We start from the raw sequence: 18148 nt of genomic DNA on the forward strand, positions 1-18148 counted from the left end.
GAAAATGGGGGGAGGGAGGGGGGTGGAAGAAAATGAAAAGTGTGAGCACTCTGGCAAGTGTGTGGGATTGTGACAATGCTTTGAGCTTAATTCAGGGGATCTCATTGTAGAATCTCCGCTTCTTCTTTTTTTTTTCATTCATTCTCACTCTCTCATTCACATGACTCTTCTTCCACCATTTTCATACCCACAAATCGTATTTTTACTCGCTGTTTTCAGAAATGTCCTTCATCGTTCTCTAAAATAGAGTTGAAAGCTTTTTTGGCCGTCTAGATTACAGATTATGCAATGGCCAACCATACAAGCCTAGGTATGGTTAAAAAAAAACTAAGGCGAGACTTTAAAAGTCAGGCTAGATATAGAAAACTTAGGTCAGATCTGGAAAATTCAGGCTTGGTTTAAAAAACGAAAGTCAGACTTAAAACAACTTCGGCCAGACTTAAAAAATTCAGGCCTGGTTTTAAAAAGACTTAGGCTTTGCCTAAAAAACTAATGCCAGATTTGAAAACTTTGGGCTTAACTTAAAACTTAATGCGTGGTGTATAAAATGTAGTCCAGTAGTAGACTTAGTAAACTTCAAATTACTTCGGCCAGAGTTAAGCAAAACTTTGGCCAGACTTGAAAAATTTAGGATAAACCAAAGAAATTAAGGCCTTGCTTAAAACAACTCATGCCAGACTTAAGTCAATTTATACCAGACTTAAAAAACTTTAGTTTGGTTCAAGAACAAAGATCACACTTAAACCAACTTTAGTCAGGCTTAAAAGGATTTGGGTCAGACTTTAAACAATTTAGGCCAGACTTAAAAGTTATGTAGGCTACCTACTTTCTAAAACAATAGGCCTCTTTTGGTTGCAGTGGTCAGATGACGATATACATTGTCGCCTCAAAAAAAAAAAAAACTGAATCTAGATTTGAGAAACTTAGGCTAGACCTTAAAAACTTACGCATGGTGTAAAAAACTTAATCCAGTCTTAATAAACTTAGAGCAAATTTAAAAACAAAAAAAAAACTTTGGCCTAGACTTAAAAAGCTTAGATCATACTAAAAAAATAGTCTTGGCTTAAAAATCAAGACCAGACTTAATCAACATAGGCCTGATTTTAAAAGTTACGCCAGGCTTGATAAATTTAGGCCTCACTTAAAACTACTTAGATCAGACTTAAAAACTTAGGCCTGACTTAAAACTACTAAAATTAGACTGTACAAACTTTATTTAAACTTGAATAATTTAGGCCTGATCTAAGAAATTTAAGTCTTGCTTAAAACAATTAAGCCGGACTTAAAACTACTAGGGCCAAACTTAAGAAAAAACTTTTTAAGTCTGACTTTAAGAACTTAGACTTCCAATCTTCAATCTATAAAAATCTTTGTGTTTGAACCTGGCGTGAGACAATTTTCTTTGGTTTTCCGGTCGTCGCCAGGGGATAGGGGTTGAAAGCTTTGGGAAGTACGTCTTTCATTTGGACGAGAATCTCTACCCCTGGCGACGACCGGAAAATCTATAAAAATCATCAACTCTGTTGCCTTGTTATGTTTTTGTGTCATTGCATTTTGTGGGGTAAATGGACGAGAAATTGTGTCTGCCGCCATAACAATCAAAAAGCTGAAAGCTCGTTGGGTGCAAAACGTGAAAAAAAGTGTACACCATAATTGTTGGGATAATACTAAGAAATTAGTTTATTTGTCACCATTTTGTGTGGTAAATTTTAGTTATACGCACGGAGTTTTCGCGCGCGGGTGAAAATTCATTTCCACGTAATAAATTTTGGGTTAATTTATATGTGGCGGAATTCCCGATCATAAATTGCGATGCTGACCATGCAACCCTGGGCGTGGGGCATGGGAGCCAATTGGTATTGCCCAGACAACCACCCCGCGCTTACGCCGCAGCCCTCAAAACCACGGCTGACGGGTTGCGCTGTAAATTAAAGTGCGCCCCAGTTGCACCCAGCACCACTATAAAAGAGAGGTGTGTCTGGAAACGTACTCAATGGCAAACCCAAAGCGTGTTGCAATAAAAATCTAAATGGGTCGGTTGATTGCTCGAAAAAGCCATTGACTGCACAAGTCCATGCAAATTGATACGGAGGTCGTTTTTCCAATGGTATTCAGCGGGAAAAATTCATACATAAAGGAATTTCCATATATGCACGCAATGCCGCACATAGAAACTTAATTGGGACAATAGAAACGATCGTAATTGAACGTTTTCCGCTTCAACTTGTTCCGAGCTTTCGCGGGGAAGCTTTTGAGAAAAAAAATAGGGTTAAGGGTTATATGCTCGTTAAAAATGCGATATCCTAAAGATTTTTTTAAAAAAATGATTTTTATTCAATTTTCAATAAAAAAAATACAAAATTTAACCTACAGAACATGAAAGAAAAATTCAGAGGTTCTCCACTGAACGGAGAACTTCTTGTAAATCACATTTAGGTGAGCTCCATTCTCGCTTCTTCATCATTTGAGGGAGAATTTGAATACAAAGCAGTTTGGGGAAAAGTTCATTTTGAGGCAGGATGAGCGCGAAAAACGTGGATCTCGTAAATTTGATTGTAGTCCTTTGGGTAAATCCTTGTCAGAGTTCTCTCTTTTAGTTAGCTGCTGAGGATTAGTAACGTCGTGCACTTTTTTCCTCCCTTTTCTTCCGCAAGTTCGCTCATAAATGGAAGGAAGAAGATGGTGCACGACGGTCTCCGTTGGAATAGGTAATCCTGATGGGATTGTTGTGGGCAGAGGGGCATCGTCACACATTTGAAATTCATTACACAGAGTACTTTTTCCTGTATTTTTTTTTATTTACCCTGCTCCCTGCCAAAGGATATCCTTCATTCTCAAATGTTTGTGCGATGTATTTAAAATATTCTCGTTGAGCTCTCATCCATTGAATTTGCCATTCCGCCTCTCAATCTTCTCCTTTTGACGACCCCGAAAATCTTTCTCTTTCACCCCTCCGACGTGGGTTATATGTTAATTTAATTGATGCATTTCCGCCACCCCCCTGTGAGCTTTCTGAAGCGCGCGCTTTTGGGGAGTACAATGCGTCAAAAAACTCCAAGTGTGGGTGATTAAATCACATTGAATTGAACTGCCACATGCCTCAAGGCGATAATTTATTAGTTAGATCAATCATTTTAACGAAAACATGTATTTGACACTTTGTGGAGTGATAAAATATGAGAAAAATCAATTATTTAGAGTGTACGGGAATGTCTTTTGCGCGCGTGAAATGCTTTCGAAAAACCCCGCGTGGACGATGGCATAGAATGTAATAATTCAGGATTTTTAAAAATCTCCATTCATGGTCAGTTCCTTGTGAAAAATTTGCCTTATCCTTGCAGTTAATCTTAGGAGAAATTTGTGTTTTTATCCAACTTTAAAATTTTTTTGCATGCAATTTTTAATATTTTTCTAACGGTCAAACGTTAGAAAGGAAACGTTAAACCGAAAAGTTACATCAAATATTAAAAAAAAATCATTGAATGTTAGAATACAAGTCGACGCTCCCGAAGATTATGAACCATACTGCAGTGCTAAAAGATAGGAATATGGTTCATAATCTTCGGGCACGTCGAAATGCTAAACGTGCGAATAAACGTCAAAAAATTTAAAAGAAACGTCAAAATTTTGACAAGTTTTGTTAACCTTTAGCGAGAATACGTCACACGTCTAAATAAACTTGAAGCGTTTTAAAAAGTATGTCAAACACTAAAATAAATGTCAAAATTAACGTCAATCGTTAAAGTTAATTGTTAAAACTAAAATGTCAAATATTTGGAATTATAATGAATGTCAAGAGCTAAAAAAGACTTCTTCTATGTTCAAATAAATGAAAAAAATGGCGATATACGAACGTCAAATGATAAAATAAACGTCAATCGTTAGAAAGGAAGTTTCTGAAAAAAAAAAATGAAAAACCAGTTTTATTCAAAAATTAATTTTTACTCTTGAGTTATCCCCATTGAGTCATTCTTTCTCATTCATTTTGCATAGTTACAGGCCCTTGAGAAAAATAATACAATGGCCTTTAGAAAATTCACTCAATTCTTTTGTGAATCTTCTAATTTTTTTGTGAATCTTTAAAATGCTTTTGTGAATCTTTAAAATCCTTTTGCAAATATTCTACATTCCTTTGCGAATCTTCTAAATTTCTTTCCCGAATCTTCTAATTTTTTCCGGGAATCTTCTGATATAATTCATCTGTTTCGAAAATAATACATAAAATGCAATAAAAACCTATTGAGCAGTTTCAGAGAGAGATGACACAGAAAAATCTTCATAAAAGTTAAATGAAAAAAATAAAAAGAAAAATCTCATTTCATGTTCGCCCCAGAATAATAAAATTAATTGGTTTACCATTCGCCTCTTGAGCTTTTGCTGTGACTTTGAAGCATTTTCTTATTATACGGAAAACTTTATAGGAATCCCCAAGTGGTTTGCTTATATCATGGGTGATGCTTCTCTCATTTCCGGCCAAGTCAAACTCATCAAGAACACGGGCATGAAATGAGAGCTTTTGCATTTTGTTCCGCATCTATTTAATAAGCTCCCCTCGTCATGCGTTGCGTTTTATTAAATCCCCAAAAGAGGTGAATAACATAGAGATTGTTTCTCATGCTCATTTATATGATGCACGATGCCATTTTGAGAAAACAAGCTGGTAAAATGAAATCTTCAAGAGAATTAAATAATAAATGACGTTATTTTTAATCTTTTTAAATTAATGAAACATTTGCGCTGATGTTTCATCGATGATATTAACAGCGAAAAAACATCAGCGAGAATATTTCGTGTTTTTAAAGAGATAAAAGAAGCAAAGATATAATGTTTTCCAGGCAGCAGAAGTGCTTCAGAAATATGAAAATTGTTTCAAGAAAATAGAAGTCATCTATGAAACATTGAAGCGAATATTTCACGCGTATGAAGAGACAAAAAAATAAAATAATAAATTATCAAACAGATTTACCATTTATCACTGAGAGATTGATTTCTTCGTAAATTTGCATAAAAATGGAAACATTGACGTCAAGTTTATGTTTCTGTGTCTGTTTTAATCCTTTCAGTTAATGAAACATGTACACTCATGTTTCATCAGTTAGTTTTAACAATATATTGTATTGAAACATTTCTATTTCTTAGAAAAACATTAGCATTGTTATAATTTTTGTCTCTTCATACGCGTGAAATATTCGCTTCAATGTTTTATCGATGACTTTTATTTTCTTGAAACAATTTTTATATTTCTGAAACACTTCTACTGACAGGAAAACATAACTTTGCTTCTTTAATCACTTTTATAACGTGAAGTATTCACGCTGATGTTTCTTCTATGTTAAATCATCGATGAAACATCAGCGCAAATGTTTCATTCATCTATATAATAAAGAAAGGTCTGTTTGTTGGTAATCTTCGTGTCTGTACAGCTATACAAATCTACACCGTTTGACCGATCGTGATGAAATTTGGTACAGAGGCCCCTTATATCAGGCGCTTTCGAGTGGCCGTATTCATTTTCCCCCCAAAGCCCCCCTTCATGTAGCCCCCATATAACTCTCATGCATTTTTTGCGAATTTTTGAATTTGGCGCCCGAAATGTTGTATGAAAATGATTTCTTCTCTTTGCAAAATTTTTCCTTTTGTGTTCGATGAGTGCTCTCCATCTATATAATAAAGAAAGGTCTGTTTGTTGGTAATCTTCGTGTCTGTACAGCTATACAAATCTACACCGTTTGACCGATCGTGATGAAATTTGGTACAGAGGCTCCTTATATCAGGCGCTTTCGAGTGGCCGTATCCATTTTCCCCCCAAAGCCCCCCTTCAGGTAGCCCCCATATAACTCTCATGCATTTTTCGCGAATTTTTGAATTTGGCGCCCGAAATGTTGTATGAAAATGATTTCTTCTCTTTGCAATTTTTTTGGGGTTGATGAGTAACCCCAATCTACTTATAAATTATCACAATTTTTTTCTCTCTAAAATTTGCGCGAAGCGCAAAACCCCCCGCGAAGCGGGGCGAGGAAAATTGGAGCGAAGCGACAATTTACCTCGTTTGAAAATAATTAAAACATAACGTCATACAAAAAACTGTTTGAAATAATTATTTTACAACCAAAAATTGCTAAATTTCAACCAAATAACTTCTGCATTCGCTACATTTTGCATTTCAACATTGTGATGACTTTCAAGTTTAACCTTTGCCCCCTTAGCTACTGTAAAAATGAACTCTGTATAGTAAAAGCAACCTAAAGGTACATGAGTACGTGATACATAGTTGTATAGATTGTGTTCCTTGAGGAGATAAAATTGCCCGTGGAATTGCAACAACTTGCTTGCTTAGAGAGCACAATGTTGAGAAGGAGCCCGTAAGAGTTAAGGGAGTTAAGGTACTAAATAACAATGTATAACTCCATTTTTATCGCCAACAATAAAACTGTCGAATGGTGTGTCATATAAATATGGCGCTATGTTAACTGCTCTACCTACACTCTTTGTATTTTATATGGGGGATATCGTCATTACATTGAACTACGTGGTGGTTGAGTTTGCAATTCATTCGTCCACCCACAATCTCTTTTTTTCTTATCCATCCCTTCCTGACGAGAAGAAGAAATTGCAAAGAAACTGCGGGAGGGCAGTGAGGGATTCAACGACTGATAGCAGCAGGAAAGACAGAGAGACATTTAAAAAGTCTAAAAGACTGTAAAAAATGCATATAACTTCCGCTTTTTTTGCATACATAGTTTTATTTTAAGGGTGTCTAAATGAACACTACAATTTCCAAGCAATAAACCCCTTACAGTCGATTAACTCACTTTTTTGTATTCTTTTCGGACGCAAACGTCTTCCATCCCTCTCTACATACATATATTGCAGTAAATTATATTTCGCTTTTCCTCCCATTTACAACCCCCTCAAATAAAAAGAAATTCAACAAAATAAGATACACGACTGTATAGAAAATACGGCGGGGAATGAAACCTTTCTGAGAGTGCAAAATGTGATGAATTAATTGAAATTGAATTCATATTCAATGCGAAATTGAAAAGTGTTCAAAGGAAAGTGGGTCAGAAGCATCCGCAATGAAACTTTGTAATCCTCCGCAGATGCTTTTATTGAATTTGAAATCAATAAATCGCAACTTCTGCCAGTTTTCTCTCTCATGTGCGGGGAGAGTCTTGCAAACTCAATGCACTTGTTTGCATAAATCTAACCCGAATGGTGGATGAAGTTTTGAGCTTCGTGGTGAATTTCAGGGTGTAGGAAATTCAATAAGGATAGGCACAATTTCTGCAAGCGAAACACCAAACTATCTTTCGGTGGTCAAATAGATAAGGATCAAACATTGAAAACTTTTATGATGAATATCGTGGATCAAACTTTGAATTGTTACGTATGAGTACTATGTGGAGCTGAAGTGCTTCTAGGTATCAGTTAACGAGATTATTCCATGTTATTCTGAGAATAATAATAAATTTGAGAGGCTTTTAGCAAACAACTGGAGGTTAGCGAAACAATTTATTATATTCACAAAATAATTTAAGAAATGTTTAATTTTAGTTGCAGTAACAATTTAAAAAATTATAATGGTAATAATAAAAGTTTCAATTCGTGAAACATAGAAGCTAAAGTTTCGTCAATGAGTTTTGATTAGTTAAGTTTGAAACATTTTTGTAATCATCTTTGGAGACAAAGGAACTTTTTTGTTCTTTTAAATGTTTCAAAACATACGCATTAATGTTTCTCCTGTTTCATCGATGTATTTGTCGCTACGAAACATTAATGCGAATGTTTTGAAACATTTAAAGGGACAAAATTGGTAATAGTACAGTAAAAGTAAGAGGTTTTCTAACCTCAACCTCAAAATAATTAAATAAGATACATGTAGTCCCAATTTTTTTAGGATCGGCTTAAAATTTGATTCTGATTAATTTCCCGTTCAAATTGGGGTCATACAGGTTGAGCTTATTGAGCATTTTCCCCGTTTCATTTCCGCCATACAATTTTCCAATAATTTGAATAAAATTGTACACGTGGCGCCACGGGTGGTCATAAAAATAAGTTTAGGTTGACATTTTTTATGTTTTCTGTGATTTTTTTTTCAAAGAATTTATGCTTTAGTGTTATGTTTTTAGTGAAATTTATGCTCTTATGTTGACGAATAATGTGTGATAAGTCCATATAAATAATCCAAAGTGCAGTTCACACTTAAATAATTCCAATTAATTTTCATTTGAAATGCTATGAAATTCTTCACAGAAAATCTTTAATTATTTAGGGTGTAAGGAAAATCCATTTAAGCCTGGAAAACATCTTAATTTTCAGGAAAACGCCCCAAAAAAAATCCCATTATCTCGCATAAAAAATGTAAACAAAGGGTTGACAAAGTTTTGTCAATGATTTCGCGGGAAAACTTCGAAGTTCATAATTTTGTCAATCTGAGTTTATTTTTGGTGCCACCCGTGGCGCCACTTGTAGAATTTTATTTAAATTCCTGGAAAAACATACGGGAAAATCAACATGAGACCTCGGCCGTAGCATGGTGGTAGAGTCGATGCATTTTTCGGTGCATTTGCTCTACCTCCGCCGGGGTTGTGGGTTCAAAGCTCGACACTGCACGGCAATTTTTCATATTGTCGGATGGCTGTCCCGCTCATGCCCACGGACAATATTAGTGATAAGAGCTGATATTGACCATGCTACAAAAACTTGTAATTTCGAGATCAAAACCATATGAAAGATACAATAGTATATGTTACATCTCGAATTGCAAAAGAACAAAGGGGGCACGGAGGAAACATTCCCTCACATACTCAATATGTGTGGTGGTGCTCCCCACAACTGCCGATTTGGGAGTTGACAATTTCTCCACCACGAGGAGAAGCGCCTCGACACGAAAAAAAAAAAAAAAAAAAAAAAAAAAAAAAAACATGAGACTTTTCTCAAATCCCTCAACCTGTATGATCCCTATTTCAACGGAAAATTGATCAGGATCAAATTCTGAGCCAATCCTGAAAAAAATTGGGCCTACATGTATCCTAGTTTCATTATTTGAAAGTAAAAATTCAGATCTACCGCACTATAATAGCCGCCAATCTTTGCTTTCTTGGCGCTTCCTTATCTTTCTTTGGTTCTCTACAAGACTGTGCGGGTGAAAATTGATTTCTTGCCCCAGAGCAATTCGCCATATAGACTACATAGACTCATTTACTTTAGGCTTTTGATATTTTTTTTTACAATCTCACACGAGGAAATTATTTTTAACTCAACGAGCTAATTTAACCTCAACTTCCTCCCAACTAATTACTGCGCTGAATTCTATGATAGTTACGATAGAACATGCCATTAAATGCACTGAAGAAAGTTACAGGAAGTCTGTCACTGAAAACAACCCCTGTGATCATGTAAAAACACTGCCCGGAATGTATTTAAATAGTGAGAGAACCTGAGAGTTGGTGTGTTGGGAAGTCATGGTGTGGTCAAACATTTTCAATTACCGGTGTAATCATCCTCGGGACGGTTCAATGGTTTCCAAGTGAAACCACTTCTTAATTAACTTCCTCGTACCATCGTGCCTTTTAATTAAAGGTAAACGTCTCTTTTACTCCTTTCGCCGAGCCTCCGTACATACAACCATTTGCCCTGACGAGCTTCAACTGCAAATTCATTTCACTCAAGGGAGTGTTTCAATGTCGGCCACAACATTACAACTCTCAGGCTACTCAATGTTCTCCTATATATGTTTACAGCATGTATTTTGATTTTACTTTAGGGGGCGGGGGGAGGGCTGCAATAAAATGGACCAGAGAATTCTCCTTCCTCCCCCGCACACACACAAAGGAATGGGTTTGGTTTTCATGAATGATGACCGAAATGTTAATAATTATTTTATTGGAAATGTGTGGAGAGAAATAAAAATACCCCAAATAAACTGCTTATCGGGTTTATTACACCACGCATATAGCCTCAGGGTAGTTGGGGGTGGCTGAAACAAATGATAATAACTCGCGAGGGAAGGAATTTACATAAAAAGAACGAGCCCCACCAGCGTCGTTTTGTACTCTATAAAGTCATAAAAATTGCGTATCCGGGAGCAATAAATTTCCACTTTTTATGGCTTCCAATGCCTATTTTGGGTCAGTTGTTTGATTTTTATGGTTCAATGAGATTGGAAATTATTAAGTGCAAATCCACGGTGGGTTCGTGGGGGGAGGGGGGTTGAAAAAAAGAATCAAAAGACACAGCAAATGTTTCAAATGTCTTGGAATTATCCATTCGGATTAAAAAGAAAAAATATTCATTAACTATACATAATTCGGGGAATTAAATTGTATACCCTTCAATTCAATTGGCCCCCTCTGTAAGGAGTATCATGCCCTTGAGTGGATTTGTATTTGTAAGTGGAATTGGAAAAGGAGAGAGATGAATAAGGGTCGAAAATGGAGGATGATAAGTAAATAAATTTAAATGAAAATTGACACAATCGAATGATATTTTCTCTATATTACGCAACGATTTGAATGCGGTAAACAAGCCCCGAGATTTGATTGGATTTTTCGAAGGGCAAAAAGAACTTTTTGCCATCTCACCAAATTCCGTGGCTTATCCTTTTATTTCCGGGCTCTTCGGGCATTTATTGTACTTGATTTGAGAGAGGAGAGATTTGTGCAAAGGATTCCATTTGGTATAAATTGACTTTTGAAGAGAAAATTCGTTGGATTTAGCCACAAAATTCATTGAGAAAATCCCAATTTTCAATTTTCAATAATAGAAAATTTTGCTGATGTCGAATTTGTTGGCGGTTCTGCATCGACAATTTAGCGTGAAATTTAATTGATATTAGAATTGAATCATCAATTTCCCATGCATTCAGCAAGTTTGCAACATCAAAGTACTTTTCCACACAAAATGTTTCCCCAAATGAGATTCCCAACAATGCAAACACATACGTTTTCCGGTCTCTTGACTTTTGCGAGAGCCGGGAGTTGGTTTATAAACTCACCACAAGGGATGGAGTTTCAATTTCAAAAGGGGATGATTTTATTTACCTTCCAATTTCTTTCTAAGCACTTCACCAGAAAGGATTACAGAAGGATTTCTATTTGCAAATCAAATATCTTTATTCTAATACCCAAAGGGTTGAATTAAGGAAAAAAAAAACATTTTTAAAGAAGAAAATATTTGAGAAAATTGTAAGAAAATTAATTAAAATTTACCCACAAACATTGCCTGGCCCCGACCAACGGGTGAAGTAGAGAGTTCATTATTCTAAAATACAAAACCAATAGCTTCACCATCTATATGTACATTGCGTGGGTGCGGGAGGGAAGTATATAAATTCACACGAGATTATAACTTAAAGTGCTCGGAGGCAGATGTTAAAATTTATCGTATAACCATATTGGGGCGATATTTTAAGTTTGTTCTATTTGCCGAATTTCGGTCCAATGCACACACTGCATGAAATATCACATTTATCCCATTTATACGGGATTGCACACCAGACTATTCCCCGCTGAATTAATGCGTATTTAGAGATTGGATTTGCAAAAATACTCCATGTCGCCAATCGGTATGTGTTGGGATTTTAGTTTCCCAAAAACAGATTGTTATTTCAATATTCAAATGCTTTTTATTTGAATCAAAAACAGAGAAAAATTTATTGATTGAATTATTTATGAAATACAAAATTTCTGAAAGTTTGTTTTTCGATTCAGATTTTCAATTTTCTATATAGGTAAATTTCATTATTGGTAAATTTTGTTGAAAAATAATTATTTTGTGAGACTTTTTAATACAAATTTACTCATTAACTCAGTCAGGGAATTCTCTTTGCAGATTTTGAGTGCATAAAAATGACACAAAGGTCTTTTTTTGTATAAAAATCTATAATGAATTCGGTAAAACAATAGTTTTAGGGAACTTTTTCACGAAATTTTAAGAACTTTGGTTGAAATTTGACTTTCCTTACTCTCAAATTAATTTTCAGGAATTTTTTTCTGTGCCCTAAAAATGAGAATTGTGCTAATTTTAATCATTTTTATTGAATAAACTGTTGGAAATTATTGGAAAAAAAAGTTAAAAACCAAACGCTTGTGTTGAGATTTGAACCATCGACTGTAGCAATATAAAAGTCACGCGCTAACCTCTTAGCCACTGAAATCACTTAAGTGAAACATCAAAATGTTTACTTAAGATTCGTTTTATGATTTTAAATTGCCAAGGAGTGTTTATTTGTCGAATATTCTAATGTTTTTAGCGAGTCAGCCGAATATTAATAAACAATCCTAGCTTTAATCACCTTTCTTGCTAAAACAAAAAAAAAGTTTGAAACTTTCCTGTCCACGTGAAACATGAAACATTGAAACATGTGCTACTTTTATCGTGATATTTATTCTGCGGGAGGTCTCAGAAAACATTTTTCAGTCAGAGCGTCTTCTTTACGTCTAATTTCTGTTTAATTTACGCATTTCCAAGTTGAAAGTACAATTAAATTAAGTAAAATTTTGAAAAATAAAATGATACGCGTTTTGGTCTTCGAATGATCCAATGAAAGTGAAAGCGTTAATACTTCCTGGATTTGAATTTATTATTTTTAAACTTTAATTAAACACTTTTCGAGCTTAAATTAGATACTTTTTTGAATTGAATTTAGTACTTTGTATTTTTTTGCTCCTCAAACTGAACTTTTTTATTGGGCTAAAAGCTGAATCTTTATCAGCTTCAATTTAGAATTCTTACGCTTAAATTTAGTACTTTTTGGACTTGAATTAAGTTTAGTACATCATTTTTTAGCTCCTCAATTTGAGTCTTTCTGGGCTTAAAATCGTTTTCTTTTTTCAGCTTGAATTTAGTGCTTTTAGGTTTGAATTTAATACTTTTTTTAGAATTGATTTTAGAATTTTTTATGCCAAAATGTAGCACTTTTATGTTTTCCTCCTCAATTTAATCTTTTTAGCACTATACATTGAATTTATGTTAATTTCTTTTATTAAAAATGTAGGACGATATTCCTACATGGGCTAATAACTACCCTTATTTGAAGAGCTAACGGGTCCCGAACTGAATCGGACGAGCAACAGTGGGCTACTGAACCTATGAGTGCCTGATGAGCGGCATAGAGCTAACGACTCATCTCACTCTTTCACCCAGAGCTGTCCAACCCTAGACACACATAGTGCCACAGCTCAACATATAATACGGTAGAAGGGTTTCTCTACCGGGGCACATAGCATTGTTCTACATCTCGGCCTTCCTGATATGATCAATGTCCTCATTGATGAAGTGAATGGTCAATCCAGTGTACTGATTTCTTCCGCTATAATTCATTGTTGTCATCCTGTTTCTTTAATCTCTTGTTTCTTTCTTTTTCCATGATGGAGTACACATAGTACTATGAGCTCTGTGAAGCAACTAAGCCTGGGGCTCAGCTAGTGAAGACGAAGTCTTCTTGCTTCGGCTCTCGTCTTGATTAGCGATTTATCTTCCTTCTATCCAATTCTTAATTCCTATTATACGCTTCGGGTTCCTTTCCTTCTTTGTATCTTGGTTTAGCGCACTCAGCTTTCAAGCGGCACATAGCCATTGCTTGACTTTGGCACATAGCCTTCCTTAACATCAATCCAGTCCTCAATTCCGGTCGTAGGCTTAAGATTCTCTTCCTTCATTTCCTCTAGATTGTGTCTGAGTGGGGCATATAATATTTGATATTTTAAATCCTTCACATTTCTTTGTTGCTTCCTCGTTGTATGTCCATTCTCTAAAATGACAAAGAAATTATTCTCCATTTATATTTAGTAGGCTTACCTTAAGATCTTAATTTCACTTTTCTGTCCTGAAAAACAACTAATTAAAATCTCGAATAAATAACAATGCATTTCTGTAATTTCTTTTTATTTGACTTCACACTTGACTACACTCAGTAGGCTTAAGTTTCTTTATTTCTCGAAATTCAATTTAATTATCCCTACATTGGAATTCATCGGAATTATTGTGGGCACTGAGCAATCAAATGTCCGGTCTTCTTGCATCTGTAACAAAGTTCTCAGAGCTTCGTCGATCTTCGGTGCTTTTCTACTCATTCTCCTTTTTGGCTTCCTTGTGTGCTTCCCAATGTCATTCTTCTTGCCATGGCGGTACGGATGGTATCGCCCTGAATTTTACCCAGATTTGCGCTTGGAATAGCGCCTGTCTTGCTTGGAATCGTCTATGTTTCAGTGTTTTGTTCCGCATCAATTAGCACGCGGAGAAGTTGCGTGAGAGATTCAAAGTTTGTGTCAACAATGATGCCCTTAAATCCACAACGGTAGGAAAGAATTGCAACAATTCATCGCGAAATTTTTGCCACGAATCCAGCCTCGCTTTGGCTCAATGAACCATTTTTTTTGCTGGTCTCCTCAATCACATAGATGCATAAAGAATTATCACTCTCTCTTCCCAATGATACATCAACGCGCCTTTTCAACTTCTACAAGCCAATCTTCAGTGTCAATGCAGTCGGTCAATCTGAATCAAATCGCTGTATTATTGCGCTTAGCTTCTTTGTTCCCATGGGCATGGCAACCGTGTTGTTTTGCCTTCTCGACTTGTGTTTCCTGCAGTTAAAAGAGTTAAATTACACATAGCATTTTAAACTTTTTATCTTCATAAGCTTCTCCTGTCTCACTTCTTTATCTTCTTACTTACTCTGCAGCAATTTCTTTATGATATTTAATGGAATTTTTCTTGCATTTCCTCACAAAATACCTTGAATATTCAAAACAATCAAACACGCATATAAAATGACATTTAATATGACGCAATACCCGAGTATTCAATCGGCACGACCGAAATGTCACGATATGGTCAAATTCCAGCAAAAACATTTCATGTTTCATCAATCTCGCCGAATCTTGTTTCATGAAACTCGGCTAATTTCACGAACATATGAAACACTTTTAAAACATTTTTCATTTTTTTCTTATGAATTTTCCTATGCAGTTTCACATGAAATATTTTCAAAAATTATCATGAATAACCTGAAAAGGAATTCCTGTTACGACATGTTATTGCAAGACAAGACAAGACAATTATTTTGTGCGGGTGGCCACCATTCACACATAGCATACACAAAAGGGTTAACACATAGAAATTTCTGGAATTGCCAAAAATTTCTCAGAAATTTATCATGACTTTTTTCAATTCAAAGAAACATATTCCCCTTTCAATTTTTCTCTTTTTATTTCCCTTTCCTGGGGCACTCAGGGGTACTTGCGCTACTTCCATCGCCGGGTGCTCCACCACACAGTTGCTGGGGCGCTTCTCGATGGTCTTCGCAGTCCTATCTTGTCGCATTTCGCTGCTTCTACGCCGCATTTTTCTCCACACGGTGGCGGCCATGTTGTCTCGCTGCCTTTTGCGTCGTCGTCTCCGAAATTTTCACTTTTCTTTTCACTCGCGCCGTGATTTTCACGGTTTTCCACACGCAGTGGCACACGCGGACCCTATCCCACTTCTGATATGTAGGACGATATTCCTACATGGGCTAATAACTACCCTTATTTGAAGAGCTAACGGGTCCCGAACTGAATCGGACGAGCAACAGTGGGCTACTGAACCTATGAGTGCCTGATGAGCGGCATAGAGCTAACGACTCATCTCACTCTTTCACCCAGAGCTGTCCAACCCTAGACACACATAGTGCCACAGCTCAACATATAATACGGTAGAAGGGTTTCTCTACCGGGGCACATAGCATTGTTCTACAAAAAATAAAGAAATTCACTTCAATTACCCCACCCTGTACCATTTGAGTCATCCACCCTCCGAAACTCCGGGAGAGATATTTTACGAAGATATTAAACTTCTTGTGCAAATTTTTCGGAAGCAATTGAAGAAAGAATTTGAGAAAGATGGCAAATGTGCGGGGGTGGATTGGAATTTGTGCGGGAGTTGGGGCTGAAAAAGCGAATGAAGGCAAAAAAAAAATGATGAGATGATCATATCGGAATCGAATTAAATTTAATCCAAGATTCCTCTATCTCTGTTTGTTATCGAAGAGGGTGTGTGTGTGCCTTTCAAATGCATTGTAGCAGTAGTTGGGGTAAGAAAAATGTTGGTGAGATATCCACACCCCATCTAGATTGCAAAATCGACCATCGAACGGATGGAAAATGTGCTTGAATTTCCCTTGAACTATACAATTTCAGCATCTGTGTAAATTTTCTCACTCACTCACCCCCCTTCTCGAAGAAGAAGAAGAAGAAAAACCTCCCCAAAACTGCTTTAATGTTGAATTTTTATGCATTGGTGGAATGAAGGAAATATATATGCGGGGGTTGAGATTTTGAGATGGGTTATGTGGTGCTGGCTTTGTGGGAGGGGTGAACCATAAAAAATTCCATTCGATTCGAAAGTGGAACATATTGATGACCGGAAGGTAAACGTTTTATTTGGTTTCGCGTCATGGGAAATGGCATTTTCTTCGAATAATCGGCTCCCATTTTATATTCGGCCTCTCATCTTGCCACCCCCGCCCCTACTTTCAACCCTCCTATATATGCCTTTGTGTGGATTGAGCAAGAGAAAAGCAAAAAGAACTTCCCTCCTCCACACAAATATCGTTTCCTATTTTCTCTCCTCCTTCAATTCATCCTCCCCCCAATCCACCCCCAAACCGAACCAACTGTCGTATATTTTCCAGCATTCGATATTAGAGGAGCGAAGGTTTTTCTCATTTTCGGGGCGAGGCGTTCTCAGGGCTGAATGTGGTGTGACAAACCCCTCCTCCTCCACGGTTTTTTCCTCTATAAACCAACCCTCCCCCCCCCCACCACAAGCACTTTTGGCGGAAGAAATTCTCTGGGAGTTTCGATTAAAATTCAAATATATGTAGAAGAGCGACATGGGGGTAGATTTCTCACACCCCAAGCTCTATATAGCATCCAAGTTGAATGACCCACTTGGGAGTTTCCACGAGATTGCGTGAACATGTCTAGAGATTGATGATGTGCGATAGGAGTAAAGAATATGTGCGATGGGGGACTTACCTTTCACAGCAACAGCAACGGTGTGGAGAACTTCGAGCTTCTTTTTTGCCGCAGGACTCTGACCAATGCACTTGTACACACCGGCATCCTGGTACACCACATCCTTCAGCATTGATTGCCCCGTTGGCGTGGAAAGACCCACACCAAGGCCCTTTAGGCGTGCTGTTACAGGATCCAATTGTGACCAGCACCCAAGTGATCCTGTTGGAATGATTTTAGGGGCAAAGGAAATTTTTAAAATAGCCATCAAAAAGAAGGAATGAAGGGTAAAACTGCTGAATAAAATACTCCTATGACGGTTCAGAAGGAGTTTATTCATTTTTAGGTCTCTCATGGATTAATTAACGGACACCAGATTTGAAAATATATTACAAAGAATTGCAAAAATATTCTAAGGAAGTTTTAACGGTTTATTTATTTTTCACATTATTTATTTTATTTTTAAAACTTCATCCGGGTAGGCAGGAAAGGTTATGAAGGTTATAAAGAAGCTCAAAAGGTCCCGATGCAACGCTAGTGGAACACAATGGAACTCATCCAATTCATAAATATTGTTTAAAAAAATTGAGGTTATGTACTCCCGAACTGTACTGTCACTGCACTTTTCTATGTGATTGCAGTGGATATTGGGGAGTTTCTCTTGTGATTCAACAAACAAAAATGGACAAAATGGAACATTTTTCTGATCAAAAGCAGAATTTTCTGATTAAAAGATTTGATCCGAAGCATATGCTTCATTTAATGATTAAATAAGAGACTATAAACGATTCAAAAATTTGAAGAGACAGAATTTCGCGTCGGATATTTGATTAACTCATTCATTTAAAATTCTTCCTTTTCTTTTTTTGCACATGGTTTTGTGTAAAAAGCATTTGCATCATTGCTCCATTTTACCAGTAGAGATATTAAAAAATAAGTAAATATTTAAAAACTTCGAAAGAATCACAGCTAATTGATCAGAAAAATAATAAAAAATAATAATTTGTAGAGCATTAAAGCATAATTTTTCAGTGCAAATAAAAATTAAATTATTATAAAATTTGGGCGTGGCTTAATATATTTGAGTAAATCTACAGCGAAGTTTACCAAAACTGACCAATGTAAAGTGAATACTTGTTTTCGGT

At 36.2% G+C, this 18148-nt stretch overlaps 1 protein-coding gene and 1 long non-coding RNA gene across 3 annotated transcripts in view; both read right to left on the minus strand.

The window, feature by feature from the left end:
- LOC129794946 (uncharacterized) overlaps positions 1–18148 on the minus strand; it is a 271489-nt gene that overhangs the window by 27675 nt on the left and 225666 nt on the right. Inside the window, exon 11 of one of the 2 annotated variants that reach the window (XM_055835883.1) lies at positions 17025–17225. The exons of the other annotated variant lie outside the window; for it this stretch is intronic. Coding sequence (XP_055691858.1) covers positions 17025–17225 — 201 coding nt within the window. The remainder of the gene's footprint in view (positions 1–17024; positions 17226–18148) is intronic. 2 annotated transcript variants of the gene reach the window in all.
- On the minus strand, positions 13356–15731 carry LOC129794949 (uncharacterized). Its single transcript, XR_008751094.1, has 2 exons — positions 14683–15731; positions 13356–14591 (listed from the first exon to the last, which is right to left on the minus strand). It is a non-coding gene; the product is annotated as an uncharacterized LOC129794949 (long non-coding RNA).

The sequence above is a fragment of the Lutzomyia longipalpis genome, chromosome 4, assembly GCF_024334085.1.
Source record: "Lutzomyia longipalpis isolate SR_M1_2022 chromosome 4, ASM2433408v1".
Classification (NCBI taxonomy): Eukaryota; Metazoa; Arthropoda; class Insecta; order Diptera; family Psychodidae; genus Lutzomyia; species Lutzomyia longipalpis.